Source organism: Cnephaeus nilssonii (assembly GCF_951640355.1).
Source record: "Cnephaeus nilssonii genome assembly, chromosome: 13".
Classification (NCBI taxonomy): domain Eukaryota; kingdom Metazoa; phylum Chordata; class Mammalia; order Chiroptera; family Vespertilionidae; genus Cnephaeus; species Cnephaeus nilssonii.
In genome coordinates this window covers 14726585-14753901 of record NC_137084.1, presented here as the reverse complement: position 1 = coordinate 14753901, position 27317 = coordinate 14726585, and the positions used below count along the sequence as shown (strand labels likewise).

At 39.6% G+C, this 27317-nt stretch overlaps 1 protein-coding gene across 1 annotated transcript in view; it reads right to left on the bottom strand.

The window, feature by feature from the left end:
• HSD17B12 (hydroxysteroid 17-beta dehydrogenase 12) overlaps positions 1-27317 on the bottom strand; it is a 130235-nt gene that overhangs the window by 78900 nt on the left and 24018 nt on the right. Inside the window, exons 2-3 of the mRNA XM_079788285.1 lie at positions 8883-8929; positions 2765-2840 (exon numbers count right to left, since the gene is read on the bottom strand). Of these exons, the coding sequence (XP_079644411.1) occupies positions 2765-2840; positions 8883-8929 (123 nt within the window). The remainder of the gene's footprint in view (positions 1-2764; positions 2841-8882; positions 8930-27317) is intronic.

Here is a 27317-nt window from a genome sequence, read left to right as displayed (position 1 = left end):
TCACCATCTGTTCCATCATGAATGTTTGAACAGGATCCAGTCTTACTCCAATCATATTTCTGTCCACAATCATATATCACCTCAAATCATAAGTTAACCAAATTCTCAAATATCATTAAAGTAGATCTTCTGACTCGTTAAGCAATTTTTGTACAGGCTGTAGCACTTGCTGAAAGAGTGTCATGAGGTAGCTTTTCTTGTTTCTGTATCAAGCCAATGGTGGATTCATTCATATCAGAGCATTTAAAAATACAACGTTCCATTTAATCAAAAGCTTCTATTTTCTGCATATGAACCTTTACTTTTGGCAATTAAGAAAGAAACAGTACTGCCCTAACCAGTTTGGCTCAGTGGATAGAGTGTCAGCCAGCGGACTCAAGGGTCCCGGGTTTGATTCCGGTCAAGGGCATGTGCCTTGGTTGTGGGCACATCCCCGGTGGGGGGTATGCAGGAGGCAGCTGATTGATGTTTCTCTCTCATCAATGTTTCTAACTGTCTCTCCCTCTCCCTTCCTCTCTGTAAAAAATCAATAAAATATTTTTTTTAAAAAAAGAAAGAAAGAAAGAAACAGTACTAAGCCCTAGCTGAGTGGCTCAGTTGGTTGGAGCATTGTCCTTACACCAAAATATTGCAGGTTTGATTCTCGATCAGGGCACATACCTAGGTTTTAAGTTTAATCCCCTGTCGGGTTGTGTACAGGAAGCAACCGACCAATGTGTGTCTCTCTCTCTCTCTCTCTCTCTCTCTCTCTCTCTCTCAAATCAATAAACATACATCCTCGAGTTAGGATTAAAAAAGAAAGAAAGAAACAGTACTAAGATCCAGGCAGTATGCAAAGTTAACCTACTATCTAAGTAACTACACCTCAGGCTCATTAGTGTCACAGCTTCATTCAAATTCACACCTCAGCAAAATTGCAAAATACTCTGTGTCTTGGACCTTCAAGGTGGCATTTACATAGTTGAAACCTTGAAAGTTAAAATCCTTAAATGCCAAAGATTTCTCGTGTATCTATATACCACATGCTTGCCTTTGTAAAGATCTGTGTTCTCAGCAGGGTCAAAAAAAATTTAATACAAGTAATATTAGGAATCTATAAAGATCATTTTTCACCTAAAAATTAAATGCATCTATGTGCAGCCTGTCTAATAGAACGAGATATGGTCTGGAAAGAAATAATAACAAAAATATATACCTCACAAGGATCAAAGGGGATAACACATGTGAGGTAATAAATAATAAAGCACTATATAAATGTTAGTAGTAGGTGCTAATGTTAATAAAAACACAATACGTTGTACACCTTAAATTTATATAACTTTATATGTCAATTATGTCTCAATAAAAGGTGTGAAAAATAATAATAAAATACAGTAGCAATCCCCTCTTCTCAAAGAATTGGGGCAGTTTGTTAGTTGGCTACTTAGAGAAGTCAGTTAAAGCAAGGAATCCTACACAATGATAAATATACATTGTAGCCATTTTATTTTAATTTAAACCACATTTAAGTAGAATTCATTCACCAGTCCTCAATGTGGGGCCAAGGCCTTTATCTTTGAGTTTAGATCTGCTGATGGAATTCCAGTCTTTCTTGCATAAACCACACCCAAAATGCAGCATTCATATATGGCAGTTCCAGTTGTTTTAAAATGCAACAAAAGCTTCAACACAAATGAAATAATCAGAGAGTAAATTTCTTTTCTTTTTATAATTTTTCCAATATTTCACACTTGTCTTTTTAGCCCCTAATTTCTGAAAGAACTCCCTTTTCTCACTTTTTTCATAGCATTCAAGTTAGTTTTAATAGAAATAACTCCCCTTTTTACACCAAGATTGCATCAGTTTACAGAATATTTAATAACAAATGCATCAGTGAGTTGGGGAACCAACACAACTGATTCTTAATAAGTAAATAATGTGACTTGTGGGTGTAAAAGGTGTAAAAGTGCATAAGCATCTCCCTGGAGGAGTAGCTCAGTTAGTTAGAGCATCATCCCGATACACCAAGGTTGCGGGTTCAGTACCCAGTCTGGGCACATACAATAACCAGCCAGTGAATGCATGGATAGGTGGAACAAAATATGTTTCTCTCTGTGTGTCTATCTGTCTGTCTCTTTAACTCTGTCTCTCTCCTCCGCCCCCAACCCCCCGTACTCTCTAATCAATAAATAAAGAAAAAAAGTACACAAGCATCATACTGAGAAGTCTACCAGCCATAGGCTCCAAACTGGGAACATAAGTAAGTTTTACCAAGGAAATGGACATTACTGATTTATTAGATATCAGCTTTAAAAGTCTTTGCATATGTAGTTCAGGTCTCAAGAACAGATGACAAAGAAGAAAGTTCAAAACAGTTTCCCCGTATCTCTCTCTCTCTCTCTCTCTCTCTCTCTCTCTCTCTCTCTCTCTCTCTCACACACACACACACACACACACACACACACACTATCTTTTGTATTTTTCTTCAATCATATATGATACACACTTAAGAGACAATAAAGTCAATGAGTAAAAAAACACACAAGACTACTGAAATGAAACAATAGAAAATGTATAAGTAGAACATGATAAAATAATCAGAGAATTTGACTCCTGACAAATTAAATGAGTCAGTAAAAGACATTTTAAGCAAATTATAGTGGCCCTACATTAATTTGAAAAAATTGATGATCCACCTTAAAAACAGCCTATTAACAGAATGAAAAAGAAGCTTTTGTATTTATTTTCTTATCATGAGGGCGGAAAGGGTGATGTGAGAACTTACTTATTTCACTGGAAACCTGGTTCAGTTTATCCTGTGACCTGCTGATAAGGACAACCTTCATTCCACACTTCGCCAACTGAAATAACAAAAGAGAGAGCAAACAGTTGAGTCATACCTGTGCATTTTATTGAAAACAGACATTAGATATATTCTCATTTTAAGAAAACCTGACCATAAGATAACCCAAATTAAAAAACAAGCAAACAGCCCTCGCTGATTTGGCTCAGTGGCTAGAGCGTCGGACTGCAGACTGAAGGGTCCCAGGTTTGATTCCGGTCAAGGGCACATGCCCAGGTTGGGGGCTCGATCCCCAGATGGGGGCATGCAGGACAAGGCAGCCTATCAATGATTCTCTCTCATCATTGATGTTTCTATCTCTCTCTCCCTCTCCCTTCCTCTCTGAAATCAATAAAAATACATTTAAAACACACACACACACACACACACACACAAGCAAACAAATAAATTCCAATGTAATGAATGGGCAATACAAAATAAAGACTTTCCAGGAATCCCCAAAGGGTTATTTTCTAAATCAAACTAGTATACAAATGTCAAAAGGTTTTAGAAGAAAAATTGTTACTTTTCATTTTGTACCCAGCTATACTGTTTGAGTTCTTGAAATCATAATATACACAAAACTTTTTAGTGAACTATTCTACACAGCATATAAATGAGCCATAAATTAGCTGCTATGCACTATTAGCGATTTACTAAACTAATATTCCAGTCTTATATCCTAAAGTTGGCTTTTATTAAATAATAAGTGATATTGCAAATGAGGAGATATAGAACATTTTTAAAAATAAAAATAACAAAGGTTGGTAATAATTTATTAAGTTATTCTGCTGTAAAGCCACTAAAGAACCCATGAGTCCAAACTGGTATGTGGTTTTCTCTCTTTCAATTAACAGGGGAGGGAGGATAAGGAAAAGCTTTTATTTATAGAAAAAGAGCATCTACTAAGTATAGAAAGAAAGATATCATTAGAAAAATCACTATTTTTAAACCACCACGGTAATAACTAATTTAGGCAAAAATTTTCAATGGATGTTAAAACCATTGGGTGAAACATGGTTGGGAAATGGGATATTCACACAGTCTCCAAATACCACCCCACATACTACTTATTAATTACAAAGGGGAAAGGTACCTTTATAATGGAGAATTATGGTGGACAGCATTTTCATAAATGACTTCTCTTTTTTACAATTTTTATTTATTGACTTTAGAGAGAGAGGGGAAGAGAGAAAGAGAGAGAGAGATAAATTTTTGTTGTTCCACTTGTTTATGCATTCATTGGTTCATTATTGTATATGCCCTGACTGGGGATCAAACCCCATAACCTTGGTGTAAAGGACTGACGTTCTAACCAACTGAACTACCTGGTCAGGGCCAAATGATTTGTCTTAAGATAATCAATAATGAAACAAGTAGACTTCCTGTGCCTCCTGATAAGATAAAGTCAGGATACAACAGAACCTGTGTAGCAATCATGCTAAAAAAATGTTTAATTAGATTCTAGTTTAATTAGAAAACAATCCGACAAATCCAAATTGAGAAACTTTTACAAGACAACTGGCTTGGATTTTTAAAAAATGCCAGTTACAAAAAAAAGGAGGGGGGCCCTAGGGAACTCTTCCAGTCGAGAGACATGACACCTAAATACAATGCATAATTCTTAACTGGATGTAAAACCACAAATAAAAGAGCTACAAGGAAAGTTTTGGGGGCAATTGGGAAATTTGCATGTAGGCTGTATCCTATATCCTATATAGTAAAAGGCTAATATGCAAATAGAACGAACGGCAGAACAACGAACGGCAGAACAACCAAACAACCGGTTCCTATGACATGTGCTGACCACCAGGGGGTACACGCAGAACATGGCAGGAATTGGCAGCAGGCAGCAGAGCGTGGAACATGGCATGCGTAGGCCACAGTGGGATGGTGGAGCAGGTGAACGGGGGCGCCAGACCAAGGCGGGGTGCCGGCCGCTGTCATCAGGGCTAGCCTCTGGTGGTTACTGAAAATTCTTTGCTCCTGTGCGCCACGGTCCCACCCGCTGCTCACATCTGCTGCCAGCACCAGCCCTGCTAGCACCCACTGCCGGTGCCGGAGCCGCCACTCGCACCCACTGCCGGTACCTGGCACCAGCCCTGTCAGTGGGTGCGAGTGGCGGCTGCCGGCCCCAATCGCCCCTTGCTTCTCAACCTCCCCTTGCTCCTTAGGGATGATCAGGGCAGCAGCTGCCGCTCGCACCCGCTGATGGCGTCAGCCCCTCCAGCAGACAGGGGACTGGGGGCCATGGCGGGAGGGGCCGGGTGGGGTGCAGAGGATGGGCCGAGACCCGCCCCTGTGCTCACCACAGCCTCGCAGCCCACAGTTCCTTTCAAGGTGCACAAATTCATGCACTGGGGGTGGGGGGGAATCCCTCAGTCTGGCCTGTGCCCTCTTGCAGTTCGGGACCCCTCACTCCATACCCCCTACCTGCTCGCTGCTCCTTAGCACTGCCATGGAGGCGGAGGCGGGAGAGGTTCCCGCCACTGCCGCTATGCTCGCCAGCCATGAGCCCAGCTTCTGGCTGTGTGGCACTCCCCCTGTAAGAGTGCACTGACCACCAGGGGGAAGCTCCTGCATTGTCGTCTGCCCCCTGGCGGTCAATGCATGTCATAGCAACCAGTCATTCTGCCATTCTGTCGATTTGCACATTAGGCTTTTATTATGTAGGATTATACCAAGTTAAACTTCGTGTGACCATTGTATTATTGGTTATAAGGGTGAACGTTTTAAGATTCAGGGTGAAATACTTAAGGGTGAATTATTATGATGCCTATAACTCACAAATGGTCCATCTAAATTCGAATTATAATAAAATTAAATGTGGCAAATGTCAATAATTGGGGAATCCCAGTGAAGGGTATATGGGTGTTCATTATATTCTTACAACTTTTCTGTAGTTTTGATATTCAAAATAAACTTGGAAAACAGAAAAGGATTTTTTAAACAAAGAACAACGTTTGTGAGTAACAAATGAGAGATTCAGTGGATCCGCCAGGATCTTCATCTCACCTGGGCAGTATCATAGGCTGTGGGTCCCTTCTCGGAACTGGAAGGCAGGGAAGCTGGCCTGAAGAGTACTGCCAAGGTTCCTGCTTTTTATGATAGCCTTCAAACCATTATGGTTTCCTATCCTTTCATTACATTCCAGAGAAATTTGAACCTTTTGCCTGTGTCTGCCAATATCTTTCTGTCCATCACAGTCCTTCTTATGAAAATGATTTCATAAACTAATATGGAAATATAACCTATATAATAATATAGCAACCTTTTGGAAAATAGTTCAAAACTGAGGACTATCCAATTACTCGCAAAAAAAAAGCTCCTTCTTACACAATATATTCCATATACAGCATATAAACCATAAACTCAAAATGAATTAAAGACTTAAATGTAAGACACTCCTAGAAGACATAGGCAGTAAATTCTCTGATAATTCTCTTAGTAATATTTTTTCTGAAATATCTCCTCAGGCAAGGGAAACAAAAGAAAAAATAAACAAATGGGGCTACCTCAAACTAAAAAGCTTTTGCACAACAAAGGAAATCATCAATAAAATGAAAAGACAACATACTGAATAAAAGAACATATTCCCCAATGATTTATCTGATAAGGGGTTAATATCCAAAATTTGTACCAAACTCATATACCTCAACACCAAAATAAACATTCTAATTAAAAAATGGACAGAAGACCTGAATAGACACTTCTCCAAAGAGGATATACAAATGGCCTATAGACACAAAAAGATGCTCAATATCACTAATCATCAGAGAAATGCAAATTAAAACCACAATGAGATATCATCTCACACCTGTCAGAATGGCTATCATCATTAAATCAACAATGAACAAGTGTTGGCAAGATGTGAGAAAAGAGAACTCTGGTGCACTGTTGGTGGTATTGTGGATTGATGCAGCTACTATGGAAAACAGAATGGATATTCCTCAAATAATCCTATATAATAAAAGCATAGTATGCAAATTGTCCCCTCGACCGGGAGTCGCCCAGGAGTTCGACCAGGGGCGGGGCCAGCCGGGGGAAGGGAGGGAGTACCTGGCCGGTGGCTGGCAGCCACTAGGGACCCTACCACTGCATTCATTTCGTTCACTGGGCCTCTAGTTAAAATTAGAACTATACCCAGTAATTCCACTTCTGGGTATATACCTAAAGAAATCTAAAACACTAATTCAAAAAGATATATGTATCCCATGTTCATTATGGTATAATATTTACAATAGCCAAGATACACAAGCAATCCAAGTGCCCATCAATACATGAGTGGATAAAGAAGATGTGGTAATATATACAATGGAATATTACTCGGGATAAAAAATAACAAAATCTTACCATTTGTGACAACATGGGTGGACCTAGAGGGTATTATACTAAGTGAAGTAAGTAAGACAGAGAAAAGCAAACACCTAATGATTTCATTTATAAGTAAAATCTAAAAAACAAAAGAAACAAACAAAACAGAAACAAACTCATAGATACAGAGAACAAACTGAGGGTTGCCAGATGGGAGGAGGAATGGGGGGCCTGGGTGACAAAGGTGAAGGATTAAGAAGTACAAATGGGTAATTACAAAATAGTCACTAGGATGTAAAATATAGCATAAGAAATATCCTATATAATAAAGAGGTAATATGCGAATTGACCATCACTCCAACACACAAGATGGCCGCCCCATGTGGTCAAAGATGGCCACCACAAGATGGCCGGCAGGGGAGGGCAGTTGTGGGTGATCAGGCCAGCATAGGAGGGCAGTTGGGAGGAACCAGGCCTGCAAGGGAGGGCAGTTGGGGGCAATCAGGCCTGCAGGGGAGGGAAGTTAGGGGTGACCAGGTCTGCAGGGGAGGACAGTTGGGGGGGACCCAGGCCTGCAGGAGAGGGCATCTGGGAGCAACCAGGCCTGCAGGGGAGGGCAGTTGGGGGTGACCAGGCCTACAGAAGAGGGCAGTTAGGGGTGACCAGGTCTGCAGGGGAGGCTGTTGGGGATGGCCAGGCATGCAGGGGAAGGAAGTTGGGGGGGAACCAGGCCTGCAGGGGAGGGTAGTTAGGGGCAACCAGGCTGGCAAGGGAGGGCAGTTGGGGGTGACCAGGCCTGCAGAGGCGGACAGTTGGCGGGGGGGGGAAGACCCAGGCCTGCAGGAGAGGGCAGTTAGGGGTGAGCAGGCCTGCAGGGGAGGCTGTTGGGGGTGACTAGGCCTGCAGGGGAAGGAAGTTGGGGGAGACCAGGCCTGCAGGGGAAGGCAGTTAGGGGCGACCAGGCTGGCAAGGGAGGGCAGTTAGGGGCAACCAGGCTCGCAGGGGAGGGCAGTTAGGGGTGACCAGGCCTGCAGGGGAGGCTGTTACGGTGACCAGGCCTGCAGGGGAAGGAAGTTGGGGGGTACCAGGCCTACAGGGGAGGGCAGTTAGGAGCAACCAGGCTGGCAAGGGAGAGCAGTTAGGGGTGACCGGGCCAGCAGGGGAGGGCAGTTGGGGGCAACCAGGCTGGCAGGGGAGGGCAGTAATGGGTGACCAGGCCAGCAGGGAGGGCAGTTAGGGGCAACTGAGCCGGCAGGGGAACAGTTAGGCGTTTATCAGGCTGGCAGGGGAGTGGTTGGGAACCAGCAGTCCTGGATTATGAGAGGGATGCCCGACTGCCCGATGGACATCCCTTGAGGGGTCCCAGATTAGAGAGGGTGCAGACTGGGCTTAGGGACACATACACCCCCATGCACGAATTTCATGCACCGGGACTCTAGTAGTTAATAATATTGTACTAGCTATGTATGGTGCCAGGTAGGTACTGAAATTATCAGAGGAATAACTTCATGAATTGTATAATTGTTTAACCATTATGCTGTACACCTAAAACTAATACAAAATAACTTTAAAAATCAACTGTAATTGCAAAAATAAGATTTAATAAATAGAAACCAAAAACCGTTCATATTTACACAATATAAAATAAAATTACACTAAATTTTTCACAATTCCTGATAAAAAGTTTTATACAAATTTTGTTTTTGTATTTTTAATACCAAAAAGAAAGGTCTTGAAAATGACCTACCTCTTCTGCATATGATTTTCCAATTCCATCAGTACTACCTGTGACAACTGAGAAAAGAGAAAAAGTAACAGTTTAGTTTAAGAATTATAATTAAGAACTGATCATACATAGCAAGGACCCACCAATTAAACACAAGAGGACCTGTTTAATACTTTGATATAAATTTGAACCACCTGGAGCAATACCAGCAGTTCAAATTTAGCTCTGAAAACCCACCACAATGGCCAAAATTAAAAAGACTGCAGCCCTACTGGTTTGGCTCAGTGGATAGAGCGTCCACCTGTGGACTGGTTCCGGGTTTGTTTCATTTCTACTACTGACCACAGGTAATCAGACATATATAAAAATTCTAGTCTTCTTTAAACTGGGTGAAAAATAAACTTCCATATTGTTAAAGTCACTATTATAGGCCCAGAAAAGCAAGAGTAAGCTGTCAGTAAAGTAAGTTATTAAAACAAAATATTTAGTATTCACATCATTATAGGAATATTTACTCCAGGTAGTTCACTGATATCCAATTAATTCTCCCAACAGCTATCACCCTAATCTAAGCTATCACCCCAACGTACAAGGACTTGTGCAGTGAGCCTTTCAGTGCTTTCTCACTCAATTCACGCTATACAGTTAAGAATTCATTTTCTGAAACACCACTTTTATGATCTCATTCTCCTATCAAGAAGTGACATTGTTTCCCTATTACCAATTATTAAAACTTCTTGCCATTCACTTCTCCCCACAACTACTACATGGGGCTACCATCATTCATCTCCCACAAAAACTACTGCAACCACTTTCTAATTCAGCTGCTCCCATTCTCCAATTCATTCTCCACATTGTAACCAAAGTGATCCCTCCAAAGGGCAAATCGGATCACTACCCTGCTAAAATCTGTCAATGGCTTCCCACTGCCCTAAGGCATACTGAAATTTTTTCAGTTCCTCCAAGGTAATATGCTCTTTCTTTACAAATGCTGTTCCTGCTACTTCCAATTTCACTCCAACCAGTGTCTCTCTCCCATCCTTGAGGTTTTCAGTTGAATTTTTCCCCTTCCACCATTTTCCTTAACCTCTAGACCAGTGGTTCTCAACCTTTCTAATGCCGCGACCCTTTAATACAGTTCCTCATGTTGTGGTGACCCCCAACCATGTTGTGGCGACCCTGCTAGTGGTTGAGAACCCACAGGTTGTCACGACCCACAGGTTGAGAACCGCTGCTGTAGAGCCTAAGACCATCGGAAAACAAAGAGATATACATTATGATTCATAAAAGTAGCAAAATTACAGTTATGAAGTAGCAACGAAAATAATTTTATGGTTGGGGGTCACCACAACATGAGGAACTGTATTAAAGGGTCGCGGCATTAGAAAGGTTGAGAACCACTGCGGATCTCAAAACTCGCTATCCCCATTATACTCTGTACTCCCTCTTAATAGCATTCATCGTATAGGTTTCCATAAGGGTCTGAGTCACCACTTACAAATAAAAAAATTAAAAAGTTATTTTACCAGCAAAGATGGGCTTATTCAAGAATAGCAGAGAATTGCAATTTGGAACAAGCATACTACAGCAAAAACTACAGGCAAGTCCAGCAAACAAAGGAGAGGGAAGTTACTTTATAGAGAAAAAGGAGGAAGTTAGGAGGGGGTGTTTTGAATGAAAAGTCCATGAAGGAAAATGAGAGCTCAGGGTCGTGATGGCTTCCCATTAGCTGCGCTTGTTGCTAGGCAAGGAGAAAATCTTCCTTCCATCCACTGGGGGAATAAAGTAGAGACACATCTTCTTGGAAATACAAGGTATATTTCTTCCCCTGTGATTATCGCTTGTTCCTGTGGAGGTGTGTAACTGAAGTGGAGTGGTAAGGCCTGACAGCTCCTCCTTTATGCCTCCTTACCACATTTAAAATGAGATTTCCTTTATTCATTTTACACCACAGTCTAACTGCTAGCATAGTGAATGGCAAAAGCAGATCATTAATGAGATTTTGCTGGATGAATGAATGACTGAATGAATAAAAAGAGACTATGACTAGAAAACTAGCCTTTGCTTTATCCACTCATTTTTTTTAAAGAAATAATGCCCAGTCACCTACTGTACACAACCCAATATGCTCTTCAACCCCTCTCAACATCAAGAATCCGTGATCTAAAAATTTTTTTTAAATGTAACAGAGAAAAGTTTCACTTTATGGTAAATATGTAGGTATACATTTTAAAAGAATTCTAATGCTCTCCTTGAAAGGAGATGATTTTTGATGTTAGAGAGAACTACTTCACTCATAATGTGCCAGGGTGGATATGAAGTGAATAAATCCAAAGCAGAATCAGGGAAAGGGAAGATCAACCATTTTGGTCTACTAAAGCATGCCAAATTAACAAAGTAGGACAATTCACTGTTCTTGCCATTAAGATTTGCTTCTTCAATGAACACCGGGTTGTTTTCATTTTGCTGTGAAGTAAGTGAATAAGTTAAGGTACTTTTCAACAATACACAGAAAAAAAAGCTACAGGTATCACCCATAACCAATAGCCTGAGGTATTACCCACAATCCTATGGGCTGTGAGAGTACATATGATGGCCAGGGGCAGACTTGAAGTAAGGAGGGAAAAAAGAAGGGGAGAGAGGAGATAAAAAAAAAAAAAAAGGCTATGTCTTCCTATATAAATATAACACCAGAACCCAAATTCGCAAGCCTTTGAGAAGATGGAAACTGACAAATATAAAGAATATCCCAACTAGGCATCCAAAAGTACCTAGCTTGTTACAGATTATATAAAATACTGGCAACTGACCAGGGCTCAGCTTCCAGATTTTATACAGTCAACAAAAATACTTTAGTTTGTGTAGGTTAAAATTATTCTACTTTTTGTCCTCAATTTGCTAGGAACAGATATTTTTAGTAAGTACCAAACCAACTTATCAAAATTAAACATCAAAAATAGACTAGAATAGAGAAGCACTGGAAGCAAACATGCTATTTTTAGCTCTTCTGTCTATTCGCTGCCACTGCCTACCAAATTCTGACTGCAGAGCCCATGCATAAGAGCTTAGTTATTCCAGGCAGGTTCCTTCTCGTGACCCTTTTTTTTCTCCCTGAACACCTGGATGCAGAAAACACTCGATTGATTAAAGATTAATACTGCTGCAAACCGTGACAGCTGCCTTTCCTCTGAGTGCTTTTGGGGGTGGGGAGAATAGAAAATGACAGAGAGCTTGCATCAGTATTCCACTTGGGGATCTATTACATGGAAAGAAAATTGCTATTTCAATTCCCTTTTGTTGCTAAAAATAGCAGTCTCGATTGATTCAAGCAAAGGGGGAACCAGCTTAGCAGTGCTGAATTTAGAAACCACTGAAGTCCCAAGAGCAAATGCTAACATAGTCTAACACATGCCAGCTCATATCTAACAAAGAACAAAGAGAAGCATGCAGGCTGCAAGTTAATAAAACAGCAGCAACTTCCTGCATTTTTAGTAAAGGTAATCAGTGAAAGTGATGCAAAATAAGAAAAGACTATAGTAACCTGTTCTTCTAATAATATTTTAATTTTAAAAATTTACAGGAAAAAAAATAGATTATGCATAAAACCAGATATTGTGGGCATTTCCCGCAACATCATGGTTTGGGAAAGTTACACATTTTCTTCAAGCACAGTATATTACTAAAGAAAGAAAATGCCCAGTCTACATATACGCTGTCCCAGGAGAGAGGTTCCTTCTCCCACACAGTCCTCTCTAGTTCCCTAATGACCAGCCCTCTTCAGCCTTCCCTCCTCTTCTCTTGACCCAAACGAATACTGCAGATAGTTATAGCATGCCACTTAAAAACCTAACAAACCAAAAAGCAAAACAAAACAACATTCAAAAACAACCCATCAGTTCAGAAGAGAGAGAAGGAAGAAGCTATGGAAAGCAGGATCTGCTGAAGGCAGCTGATCCCCTGGGCCGACTTCCAGGCAAGGACTTGTAATGCCTTCTGGTGGCACTAAAACCCCAAAATACCTTCTGCCTGCATTTTTCACTTTACTTGGTTAACTGAAAACCTTTCCAGATAATGATTCATTTCATTTCATTCCACATCCTCTTTAAAAATGCAAACGCCTGTGTAAGAATTAAAAAGCTATCAATCCTGTGCCTCGGTATGATTTAGAGAGGATTCAAACTGCTCTGTGGGTTTTTCTGGGGATACCCAAAATGTGACATGGAAGGGGCTTCATGAGAGTAAGGATTCTGGCTGGGGGAAAAAGAAGTTACTACTTCTGGACCACAAGCCTAATAAAACCATAATGGAAAGATGGAAGGCTTTTGCTATTTTAATACAAAGAGAATATATCAAGTGGTTAAGAATATGGGCCCTAAAATGAGACCAGAAAGGTTCAAGTCTAGATTCAAATACCAATTCTACTATCTATCATAAGCTAGTTAACCTCATTGTCTCAGTTTCTTTATCTGTAAAATGAAGACAATATTATCTGTCCCATGGAATCATTGTAAAGATTCAATTAAAAATGTTAATAATAGTACCTGCCATTTTTACCAGCAATTTTCAGTTGAAACTCAAGACTGCCAAATGAGAATTGTTTGAGAATTACATGGGACAATGTATATAATGTACTTAGCATGGGACTTGGCACATAGTAAATGCTCAGTAAATGTTAGCAATAGCCAAGGAGCACTAGAAAGTGGAAAGGAAAGTTTAAAAGTAACTAAGGTTAGATACGATACCAAAACTACAAGCAACAAAAGAAAAAGTAAGTTGGACTTCATCAAAACTAAATGTTTTTTTGTACATCAAAGGACACTATCAAGAAAGTGAAAAGAAATCCCAAAGAATGGGAGAAAATATTTGAAAACCATCTATCTAATAAGGGTCTGATATCCAGAATATATAAAGAACTCCTACAACTCATCAACAAAAAGAAAACCCAAGATTAAAATGGGCAAAGGATTTGCATAAATATTCACCTAATGAAGATATACAAATGGCGAGCAGGCACATGATAAAATGTTCAACATCACTTAAGAAAATGAAAACCAGAGACGAACCAAAATGGCAGCATAGGTAAACACCTGAACTTGCTGCCTCGCACAACCATTATCAAAACTACAACTAAAAGACAAAACGGATATCATCCAGAACCATGGGAAGGCTGGCTGAGTGGAAATTATACAACTAGAAGGAAAAAGAAAAGCGCACTGAGACTGGGAGAAGGTGCGGAGGTGTGGACGTACAGAGTCGCGCGCAGAAACAGGCTGGCAACTGGGTATGCTGTTGTCTTTTTCAATCGGAAGGGAGATACAAGCTCCCGACTGCTTTGAAGTCCAGTTCCGAGTGAGACTCTGGGGACCCAGACTCATACGGGGAGAAACTGGACTGTCTGGCATCAGGCCGGAACACGAGGGCGGCTTTCTCTCAGAGGTGCTTGCAGCGATCATTGTTCCTGCACAGTACCGCGGGACACAGAGACACGGGGACCTTTTTGGGGCAGGGCTGATGGTCAGCCATTGCTGTTTGCTCCGACCTGGTGATTCCCTGAGACCCCGCCCCATGCAATTTACAACCCCACCCAAGCTGAGCCCAGAGGCTTTTGCATATAAATGGCCGGGCCTTTTGCAATCTAACACCTAACAAACTGCAGCTGGGTCAGAGAGCCCCAGAGCCTCCAAAAGAAGGCCCAAGGCTGGACAGCAGCTTGCATTGCTTCACAGCTGGGCCTCATCTGGGCACCTCCAAACCGCAAACAAAGAGAAGGAATCTGCAGATCTTTCTGTAGCTCCTGCTGGGTGGCCTCAAGCAGAGGCTAAATTAGCACCTCCTTGGAGATCCAAGAGCCAGTGTACCCAGTGGTCAGAGTGAGACCATCCAGATTACAACTCTTCACATCCATAAGAGACACACTCAGGGGGCAGACTCAATGAGCGCCAAAACCCCACTGAAGCAAGTCTTGCCCCATAAGGGTGTCTCCAGCACAGAAGTTCTCCCATCGTAGACACAACTGATCCTCACAGCCAATTGGCCTGGAGGTCAATTCCTCCCAGTGATACCAATAGCAATCAAGGCTTAACTACAACAAGACTGTGCACACAGCCCACAAAGGGGTGCACCAAGAGTGTCCACCTCAGGTAATTAGGAAGGCTGAGCCATTGGGCCCTATAGAACACCTAGCACACAAAGCCACTCTATCAACACAGAGAAGCAGCCAAAATGTGGAGACAAAGAAACAGGTCACAAATGAAAGAAATGGAGGAAAGCACACTACTGGATATAGAGTTCAAAACCATGGTTATAAGGTTACTCAAGAATCTTCTAGAAACCCGAGAAATGTAGTGGATATGAAAAAGGACCAACTAGAAATTAGGCATACACTGAATGAAATACAGAGATCCAACAGCAGACTAGAGGATCCCAAGAATCAAGTCAAATATTTGAAATACAAAGAAGCAAAAAACACCCAACCAAAAAAGAAAAAAGAATCCAAAAATATGAAGATAGTGTAAGGAGCCTCTGGGACAACTTTAACAGTATCAACATCTGAATTATGGGGGTGCCAGAAGAAGAAAGAGAGCTAGATATTGAAAACCTATTTGAAGAAATGACAGAAAACTTCCCCTACCTGGTGAAAGAAATAGACTTACAAGTCCAGGAAGCGCACAGAACCCCAAACAAAAGGAATCCAAAGAGGACCACACCAAGACACATCATAATTAAAATGCCAAGGGCAAAAGACAAAGAGAGAATATTAAAAGCAGCAAGAGAAAAACAGTTAGTTACCTACAACTAGTACCCATTCGAGTACCCATGCGATTGTCAGCTGGTTTCTCAACAGAAACTATGCAGGCCAGACGGGAGTGGCAAGAAATATTCAAAGTGATAAACAGCAAGAACCTACAACCAAGATTACTCTACCCAGCAAAGCTATCATTTAGAATTGAAGGTCAGATAAAGCGCTTCACAGATAAGAAAAAACTAAAGGAGTTCATCACCACCAAACCAGTATTATATGAAATGCTGAAGGGTATTCTTTAAGAAATAGACTTACAAGTCCAGTAAGTCTATTTAAGTCTATCTATAAGGGATTGTAGGCTCAATCCCCAGTAGGGAGTGTGCAGGAGGCAGCCAATCAATGATTCTCTCTTATCATTGATGTTTCTCTCTCTTTTCCCCCCACTCTTCCCTTCTGAAATCAATAAAAATATATATTTTTTTAAAGAATACAGAAAAACCTAAGTTTGGATTGTTCCTATTGATAGAGCAGCGATTTTCCATGTATCTAAATTTAATGTGTACCTACACAGTATCAAACAGACACTTTTAATTTTCCCAATACTATATTAGGTATAATTAATAATTGCCCCAATCCTCTATAATAAAAGGGTAATATGCAAATAGGCCAAACAGCAGAACAACCAATCAAAGCATAATATGCTAATGATATGCTAGGGTGCTCAACCGCTTGCTATGATGTTGCACTGACCACCAGGGGGCAAATGCTCCTACCAGTAGGTTAGCTTGCTGCTGGGGTCTGGCCAATCAGGACTGAGCGAGATGGGCCGGACACGCCCTGGAGCCCTCCCGTGGCCCCTCCCCAGCTCGATTGTGCACCCGTGGGGTCCCTCAGCCTGGCCTGCGCCCTCTCACAATACGGGACCCCTCAGGGGATGTTGGAGAGCCTGTTTCAGCCCAATCCCACAGGCCACTCCCCTTGGGAGGGGGCCAGACGCAGGGCTCATGGCTGGTGAGCGCTGTGGCAGCACGAGCCTCTCCTGATCGGGACTGACTGGGCGCGAGCCCGTGGCAGGCACAGCAGGGTGGGGATGAGCGGGAGCAGCAGGTAGGAGCTGCAGGCAGTGTTGGACTGCGGGTTTTGGCCAGATCCCTGCAGGCCACCCAGAAGGACCCCACCCATGCACGAATCGTGCACCAGGCCTCTAGTAACTATATAAGTGAGGATTATACATAATAAGAACTTATTATAGTATCTAATTTTAAAATAAAGAAACCATCTCAGAGAGGTTAAGTGACTTGCCAATGGTCTCATAATCTTAAATCTAATCACCAGAACATGAACCCACTACACAACAGAATACTGACCTACAAACTTGGAACTATAATAGTCACGTTTAGTGATAATGTATGGATAGTACACATACTTCAGAGTTCCTTGCTCATTAATCTGATAATGCCAAATCCAACTTTATTTTTCACTATTATTTAACCAACCTCTCAACTCCAGCCAGTCTGTCTAGTACTTCTCAAATATAACATGCCAGGAAATCAGCTCCATGTTGTGCCCAAGTCACTCCTCATATTGAGAATAACTTTTTTCCTTACTCCTCACTCCCATCAGCCATCTTTCAGTAACTGGAATTTCTAAGCTTCACAGAACACAATAATCATTAAATCTGACTTACCATGTGGCCTCTAAGATGTCAAAACCTCCCTGTTAGAAGAGGCTAAATAATGTACACAAGTTCAAAATAACTGGAAGCAAAGAAATGGAACCAAAGTTCCCTGACTTGTTATCTGGTTGTTAATCCTAATGATTAATTAGATCATGACATACAGCAAGGAAAAAGAGTTGGTGGAATAGTTATGAGAGTCTTACCTCTGATATACAATGTAATCCTGGTTTTATTTTCTTGTTAATGTGCAGTAGTTAACATTCAAATGAGACTTGTCCAGCCTATGCAATTGTTTTATGTTCAACATAAACCATAGCATTGCTTCTACTCCTATGTAAGAAATTTATATCTCGTAAATGCCTATAGGTTTGAAGTTACTTCAACAAGTCCAAATTGGAACAGTCCTATAGCTCAAAATAAAAAATGTTGGCTTTGACATACCTTATGATTTTACACATTTAACTGGTAGAGTAATAACGAAATCAATATTCCCTTAGCTTAAAAACAGTATGCAAATGCACTAGTCGGACAACAGTACCTACTATATGAGTGTCCTTGAAATATGTAACACCAGCCTGGTAAAGTGAAAAAGCTGTAATGAACCTAATTGCTAATTCCAATAATTAGCTTCTTTTGAATGGTCCAAATTTATAAACACCAAGGTAGATATATAGGGAGGGTATAGTGTAGGTTATTTGGCTTATTTCAACCTAATTCATCCTATTTAAGCTTTGAACCAATATTCTTTAGATAAGAAGTGGGTAAATTCCTCCAAAACAAAGAGATTTTAGATACCAGTCACTCTGATAATTAAGTCCCTCCCTACTAAGACACTATTCTGCTTTTAAGCGACTAGGTTTCTTACAGTAACACTACAATAAAGTCCTATTTTGAGCCAGAGTTACTTAGTGAATAATCGCTTTTTCTTCAAAGATTAAACAGTTCCCTAAAGGTCTAAATGTTGATGCGTAAGCCAAAGCAAGCAGGCCTCACTACATCCCTAGGTACTTTACCCCTAGGAGAAATCAAGTTCATCTACTTGTCAACCCTGATGCTGGCCCGGTCAAGAACTTTAAAACAACCTCCTCAAAAGATAACTTGATAAACAATTTACAATATATATCTTGATGACTGACTAGTATCAACAACAAATTCCAGGAAGGAAATAAAGAATGCTAATCTATTCTCTCTACTAGTTTTTGTTTGTTTGCGTTTGTTTTGTTTGTTTTTAAACTCATCACTGAAGAGCCAAAACCATGGAAGCACAATTCCCTCCTGTCAGACAACATCTGGCTGGAAACTCTATTTTTTAGGAAAACTCAAGACCGCCAATGAAATTATGCTGAGCAACTCAACAATTATCACACTTTTCAAAATGAGCACTCAATGAAATGCATTTCCAACTGAATCTTTTTAAAGGAGCTTCATGTAATCCAACACTATTTTTCTCAATTACAGAGATTATATTCCACATAAAATAGTGGAGAGTTGACTAGCAGTCAGGAAACCTATGTTCTAGTCCTGGTTCTGCTAGCTAAATGAACCTGGACTAGTAATTAACATTTCTGAGCCTGAGTGTCAACATCTTTTAAGTGCAGTCTTATATTAAATGTATGGCCAAGATCCTATGATTCCATGACTATGATGGATATAGTCATAGCAATGGCTTCTCTCTCATCTTTAATATCTAAAAACACACACAAGTTTTAGAAAGAGTATTAAGTCAACTCAGAACTGTGATTTAAAATAATAGAGGAGCCCTGGCTGGTTTGGCTCAGTGGATAGAGCGTTGGCCTTCGGACTGAAGGGTCCTGGGTTCGATTCCAGTCAGGGGCACATGCCTGGGTTGTGGGCTCCATCCCCAGAGTGGGGCATGTGGGAGGCAGCCAATCGGTGATTCTCTCTCATCATTGGTGTTTGTCTCTCTCTCCCTCTCCCTTCCTCTTTGAGGTCAACAGAAATACTTTTTTTTTTTTAAATAAAAGATCCCGGCCGAGTGGCTCAGTTGGTGGAATGTAGTCCTGTGCACTAACCTTGGTCTTCCCTGGAGCCTTCTACTCAGATTTTATTTAAATACAACAGGGCTGCCCAGCCAGTGTGGTCTAGTGGTTGAGCATCCACAGTTAGGTTCCCAGTCAGGGCACATGCCTAGGTTTCGGGCTTGATCCTCAGTGTGGGACATGCAGGAAGCAGCCAGTCAATGACTCTCTCTCATCGTTGATGATGTTTCTCTCTCTCTCCCTCTACTCTGAAATCAATAAAAATATATTTCAAAAAAGAAAACCAAAAAAAATGTTTTAAATACAATAGGGCTACTTTGGGGATACCATATCGAATAAGAATAATTAAGGACATATCTACCAAAAATAATGAGGACTGTAACATTTTACATTAAATTTGTTGTCTGATGGAATCTACTTATTCCTTCTGACAAGGGCTGCTGGATCTTACAGGACCAGTAAGGTTCCACAGGCCTCTTGGCCTTTAACGGGCAAGAGTCCTCTCTGTCATATGCTTATCTGACTACACAATTGTCCCTGTCAGTGAGAATGAGCATGGCATTGTATCATGACCAAATACTCCATATAAAGTATATTTAAGTAACTTTACCCTTTAAATAATAACTATGGGCTCACATTTATATACTGTATATAAAATCTGCTCTCTAATTCATTGCATAAAGCAAACTCCCCCAGTTAACTTAATAGAAGCCTTAAAAATATTTTTAGAATGCAAACTCACACACACACATTAGTTATTTTTATAAATTTCTATTTTTTTACACTAGGTTTCTAAAGAGTGGACTACACCTGTATTCTGACAAACTGGCAGTTTCTAATTAGAGACAGAATGAGTACCAGAAACCATATGGAAATTTTAATAGACAGGCCATGTCATAACATTTGTTCTAGAGAAGCTATTCAGATACTACCTCAATGTGCTTAATCTTGGAGACTCGGTCCATTAGAAGGCCAGTGCTAAAGCTGGGAAATTCCTCTTTCCTATAATTCAAGAGATAACCAAGTGAAGAAACAAAGACACTCTTGAACAGCAAAGCATTCTAATGGTACCGGTTGAGCAAGGTATATGCTTGGGACTTAGCAATGGAAAAACTATCTCTGAAATATGACAGAGCTCTGGACCAAATCACATCTAATGGTAAGGCTTAGTTGCAGAAATCAGGGGAAACTACTTATACAGCCCTCTCGGGCCCAATTCATGCCCTCAATTTCTCCTTGTTCCTTTGCTCAGGCTTTAGGGATTCAACCCCACTAGCAGTATTCTCACCTACTCTAGCCACTGGTCCTTAAAGATAAATACCCTGATCCAATTAACTACCTCAATTCATTCATCTATAAAATGACAATAGTGATGGTACTTAATTCAGAGATTAGTATATGATATCAAATCCTTATAAAAGTATATGGCACATAATTAGCATTATACTAGAGGCCCAGCGCGCACGAAATCGTGCACAAGTAGCTTGCTTCCACTTGCCTCAGCTGGCCGGCCCACCCATCGCCGCTAGTAGATCTCTGCCATGAGTAGCTTGTGCCCTGCCCCACCCGTTTGGTCGTGACACCATTATGGCGTCACAACAAGCATCAGCCATGTTTTATTATTGTTGTTCAGTACATTGTTTAGAACTATATATAGTATCATTATTGTTAGTTCTTTTAAGGATCTGACAACTAACTATTACATAAAGTGAGAAAAATAACAGTAACACGGGAAGTTTCTTAAATTTAGAAATCTTACAAAAACTTATATTAGAGGTTCCTGGCTACTTGATAACTAACACAGCACTCTCACCGGGAGTCCATTTTGAGGACGGACCACCATCCTTTCTTAATCTGTTCCTCTCTTGTGCCTTTCTCTTACTTAAGCTCACTTACTAAAATTAGAATGTTCTCTTATAACCTAATTTAAATAGGCCCTTCTATATGAAACTTTTTCTGAGACCCACCTTCTAATATATTAATAACTTACATTTTTGTTTATTTCACCTCTCTCCCCAATTAGAATGTAAGCTTCACAAGGATAGGAATTATTATATTTTATTTATGGATGAATCTAAGTAACTAGAATAGTACCTGGCATATAGATTTTCAATAGATATTACTGAATGATGAATATTCAATCTGGCCTTCAGATCAATAGCAGTGTCCCATAACAGACAAGTAGAGATGTGGAAGCAGCTGCAGATAGATGAATGAACTATGTGATACTGAAAATCTGTGAATTGAAGTATCTAATACATGAAATAAAAACCTCCTCCTCCTCCAAACAGCTGTATGAACAAATCAATGGGAAAAGAAGAGTTGGAGGGAAAGTGAGACAAAGAACAAAATCTGGCCTGTGTGACGCATTTATAAAACTGATGGCCTGTCAGCACGACACTGATGAATATTTTTGCAGGATAAAAATGGCAACCCAGTGTCTAAAAATAAACCACTGTGCTGCAGACCTGTCTGGTTCAGCTACACCACTGGAATACAAACACACCCACTCACCAGCACATTTTGACTCAAGGTTTCACAAAGACAGAAAAACTGAATGTTTTGTTGGCAAGAGAAGATATTTTACATGGTTTAAAATCAGTTATATTCTCTATGTAATGTATCTATATCTGAATTTGCATTTAACTTTAAGTGATTTTCACTTACTAAAAAGTGAAAAATGGTAATAGTAATAAGTCATTAACTCACCTTATGTAAAAGATTAATTTCTCTCAGCCCAATTATAGTAAAATTGAGTACCATTATGACCATCTTGGGATAATATCCTAAAATTGCAATTTAAAAATAAAGTTGCAAATGATTTCTAAGCCATGCTGACTTAAATGGCAGATCTTGTCAAAATGTTATCTGCAAATGACTTTGGAGATGAGGTGAAAAACCTGATCTCATTTTGCATCTGAACTCTACAATAAAAAGTTGTTAGCTAAAATGCAAAAGTGAATATACAGTCCTCCACAAGCAGCGTTTTAATTCATCAAATCCAGTCACCTTACTCAATCCTGCCTTATGTGGTTATGATTCTGCTCTTAGCTAAATTATGATTTCAACTCTAAGAGTTACAAACCACTGGAAGGTTCTAGAACATTCTGAATACTGTCATACCACCATTTTTAATAGTAAAAATGAACTCTCCATAACAATAAAATGTGAATAATAAATTACACTTGATCCTTTATGACCACCCCATTTGGAATAAATAGAAAAAACACCCAGATCAACACTTCAGGAACCAATGAAGTTTTCACAACACAGTACAACAAAAACTGCCTAATTCTTGGTGGTGTTCAGCTGTGCCAATCACTGCACAGTAACTAACTATGCAGTTTTCCTGGTGGGTGCGGGCAGGTGAGGTGGTAGGGGTAGACATCTTGTCTTCTTAGTTCACAGACCTCCAGATCATAAGCTGCACTGAAGCAGATGTGCCTGAGAAACTTCATGTGCATCATGACTTTGATAAGATCCTGGACTTCAAGTTGATGCCATAATGGGATAAGACTTCTGGGAGATGGGCAAGTGTATTCTGCATGTGCAAGAAATATGGATTGCTACACGCAGAGAGCTGACCATAGCAGATCACTTCCCAAGATGGTTGCAACAATACCTCCCCCTCTTATGCCACTTTGCTGTGGGAATTTGCCATTCTTCAATCAAAAGGTGTAATCTTTCCCCTTCTGCTTGATTTTGAAATGGTCCTGTGACTCCCTTGAGTCAACAGAATGTGGCAAAAGTGGCACTGTCTGACTTCTAGGTCGAGGCTTTAAGATACCTTGCAACTTCTATTTTTACTTTCTTGGAACAATCTCAGTGAGATGTGAGGAAGCTCAACCTAGTAGAGTGCATGATTACAGACCATCCGGAGAGGCCACATGGAGGAGAACTGAGGCTCCCTCTAGCCCCAGTAGAGATGCCCCAGCCAATACCATGTGGAATAGAGAAAAGCTGTCTGCACTGAACCATGCTCAAATGCTCGATCCACAAATCATTAACAATAATATGTTTGGCTGTTCGCTTAAGCCACTGAGTTTTGGGACAGTTTATTATACAGCAGTAGATAATTGAAACATTGAGGAAAAGGTCAGTCTGAGTAATGGAAATGTGTGACTTTTTCAATTTTGAAAAAATACATTTTTAATACTTTTAAACATTCACAATGATTTTTAGAATAATAACCTGGGAAAATATCAGTGAATTAAAGCCCTGTGGAGCTTATATTATAGTGAGGGGAACAAGGAGGGGCCCTTAGGAATCTGCTTTAATAAAGAAAATGATTTCTAATTAGTACACCAGTATTCTAAGTTAGTGTTTGCTAAATACTGTAACTAAATCTAGTTTTAACTTTCTCCTTGAAATTGTTACATGGATGCTTTATCATTGTACCAGAAGCTATTTTTAGCCAGACCTTCCTCAGACTGAGCCAGAAGAAAAACAAGGTCAAGATGATATAAGACCACATTTTGTGCACCTGAATTTTCAGGTATCTTCAGTGTACTGAATTAGAACATCAATACTGTCACACCTTTGCTCCTGCTGACTGCACTTCCTGGAGTGCCCTTCCCCCACTTCTTTACCTGGTGGACTCCTGATGCCCTCATCAATCACTCACTCCAGGTGCTTCTCCTGCTCTTCCACTACAGCCTATGCATACATATAGCATAATAGTGGGTATATCATATCATAACTTCTTATTTGTTTAATTGTCCCTACTAAATTGTTAGTTCTTCCAGGAGAGGAATTGTTCTTCCATTCCTAACACAGAAATCTACATATAGTAGTAAATGAACAATAAATGTCTTTTGAATTAATAAATCTTAAATTTTTTATTAAATCATGGTTCGCTCTCTGAAAAAAAGGTAGCTAATAATCCAAAAAGATGGACTTGCAGCTGCCTGGGAAACTATAAGGCATTATTCAAACTTTTTTATCATTATTTATCAGATAGGCGCAAAATTTTCCTCTTTCCAATACTCAAGTTTACTCTCAAAGTAGGAAGACTTGTTATACTTAAGGTCATTCAGAAAAGCATACCAACTCCCAAATAAAGTTCCTACGCAGGTACCTGTGAGTTCCGGTTTACTGTTTCTTTGGTGTTGTTTTCATCAGCATTCTGTTTTGCAGTCACCTGTCATATCCTGTGTATCTGTATTTTTATCTCAAAAGCACAAAAGAAAACCTTCATGGTTTGAGACACACCCAAAGGGCAAACACAATTTAATTTGTGGGTTTTAAAAGTCACAGGATTCCAGACCTAAACAGATTTTAAACCTTACCAACTTAGTTTTCAGGACACAATTCCCCTTCTTTTCACATAAATTTGGTTATTATACAGTATCACAAGCAAGATTATAAAAATGTGGAGGAATGAATGAAGAAGCATACAGAGCAGCAGAGTCATAATTCAATCCCTGATACATCTATCACCTAACAGAGGCGCTTTATATCTATGCTGCCCAACGCAGTGGCCACTAGCCACAGGTGGCTGTTAATTTAACTTTAAATTAAAATTAGATAAAATTAAAAATTCAGTTCCTCAGTCTCAAAAGCCAAATTTTAAGTGCTCAATAGCCACATGTTGCCGATGGCAACCAAACTATGCAGAGTAGGTATAGTGTTCCATGGTCAACACTTCCTTAAATGACATGAAACAAAATTTCATATCAAATTACAACAGAATTCTTCCATTATGGCTTCTGCCTGCAGTAATGAAAACTGTGTGATATTTCAGAAAAAAATGTTAAATAGAGGGGTAAGTCAAGGAAAAAAGAAATACATCATTTTTTTCATAGTCTGATAGGATGCAAAGGTTTACGTTAAAATTCATTTTTTGAAGTGACATATTCCAATTAATGAAAATTCACTTTGTTTAATAAACTTTTCTTCCAGTAACATAAACCTTTTTCTTAATGTATATGTTCAACATCATCACCTTCTGAGTTTGGGTAAAAGGACAATTTTTGAAAAGCCTTCTCATCTTAAAACTCCAATCATTTTCTTAAAATTATCACACTATAGTTTTAAAGTATTTTAACTGCTAGAATATATAAGGCATATGTTATTTGGAACTCTAATAGCTAAATGTTAATTCTATAAAATCTAACTTTGAAATACACTTTTTAAACAGCTTCTTTCTAAAGATAAAATAAAAATCTCTGCAAAATTATCTAAATTTAAAAGATGAAAAATGTATCCAGTGCTAAGATTTATCTTGTATATCAATAAAATATTCTTTTCTTCTGAAATATTAAACAAGCTTTCAAAAGTGGGATTCAAAGGTGGTTTATAGAAATTGCACAAATTCAATGAAATTTTCAAAGAATTTCAAAGTACAATGGTAAATTATTTGCCCAATTAAAAAAATATCCTAAGTACCTTTGTTTTGAGCTCTGTTAGGCAAAATATGTATTTATGTTCAAGTACTACTAGTAGATTAAAACGCAAAGGAAACATCATTGTAATAAAAATCATCTTCAATTATATATTTTTAGGAAGTGTCTGGTGCTCATTAGCACCCTCTAGAGTCAGTTATTATAGTCCAAATGAATCTGATCTTCAAACATAGCAATTCATTATTTAATATAAAAGTGACAAAGGTAAAGAATTTTAAGAAACTTAAATGACATTCATATTATAATTTTCCCTCAGAAATTTCAAAATGTCATTTAAAAGTCCACATGTGCTTTTTAAAAATGAGTTCATTTTGACAGTATCTCTTTAAGAAATTTATGTTGTTCTATAAAAGATGGTTCAAGTGAAAGACATTAAGCCTTTTAAAGTTTACTATGCAAAGATTCTTGCTCAAAAACCTGTGCTTTAAAGGTTTTTTCAGTCACATGTTTTTATTTCTAATTGTCCTCCATATGCCTAAATTTTAAGAATACTCTAAATGTAAAAAATTTACATAATTCATTCGCCATTAAAATAAGATATGAAAGGAAGCTTATATTTCTTGAATATGAAGAAAATTTCAAATGGCAACTCATTGGAAGGACAGTAGGGCTGGGTTTTAGAGTTAAGAAAAAGGAAGCCTGTGTGTATCATTTCTCTGATATCAACCACTAAATTCCTTTAGTGAAACTTATCTCTAAATTTCCACCAACACAAAAACTACCATCAAATCTCCTTTTATGTTTCCCCTTCTAAAGGGTAATTTAGTTCTCCCTCCCTGGAAGGCAGACACAGAGAACACCTGCAGGCACAATGTGCACATCATCATGGTGCAGAATTCAGCACCCTGGACCCCTGGCTCCATTCCCCTGCCCAGTGCTGCCACATGCACCAGCCCACGTCCTGAGCATGTGCCTCTGCAGTGCTCTCAGGGGCTCAGGCACATGCAGTCACTGTTCCCCCAGATGAAGCCCCCATGTGACCACAGTCAGGCCTGCAGTCACAATACAAGACAACAGCCCTTTCCATCCAAAAGAGAAGGGAGAAGTGGTCAACCACAATTTTCTGAATGCTTTAAATAAACATAGATATAGCAGCAAAATGTTTCTTGTTTACATCCACTAAATTATTTTTGGTGTTTTCTTTTGTCTCTTCAAAAATTAAAAAAGATAAAGTCATCATCTGAGTTCACTCTAGAGGAAAAAATCCAATTACTCCCTACTCTCCTCTTACTAGATTGCCTAATGTTTCATAACGGAATACGTCATTAAAAAGGGGACAAAACGCAGCAAAGCATTGCATCAACTACGTTGGTAAAGGCAATTAAGTCAAAGCACTGCTAATAATCCCTCTTCAGCTCTTCAACAAACTCACAAAGAGGAGGACTTATGCCTAACATTCTTGCTTATGAGGGGTGAAAACAAGCTCTCTCTTTTATGGAGAAAACAGTTACGCAGCTTGGACCTTACCTGGATCTGTTACATCCTCTCCTCTCTGCTGCTTGTTACCTGGGCTATTTCACTGCCCCGTGTTTTCTCCACTGGAGGGCACAGTTAGCTAAAAGAAAATTTGGTGAAACCATTTGTTCTGTTCTACAGTTCCAGAAAAAGGCTGGGTGAGAAAGGAGGAGAAGC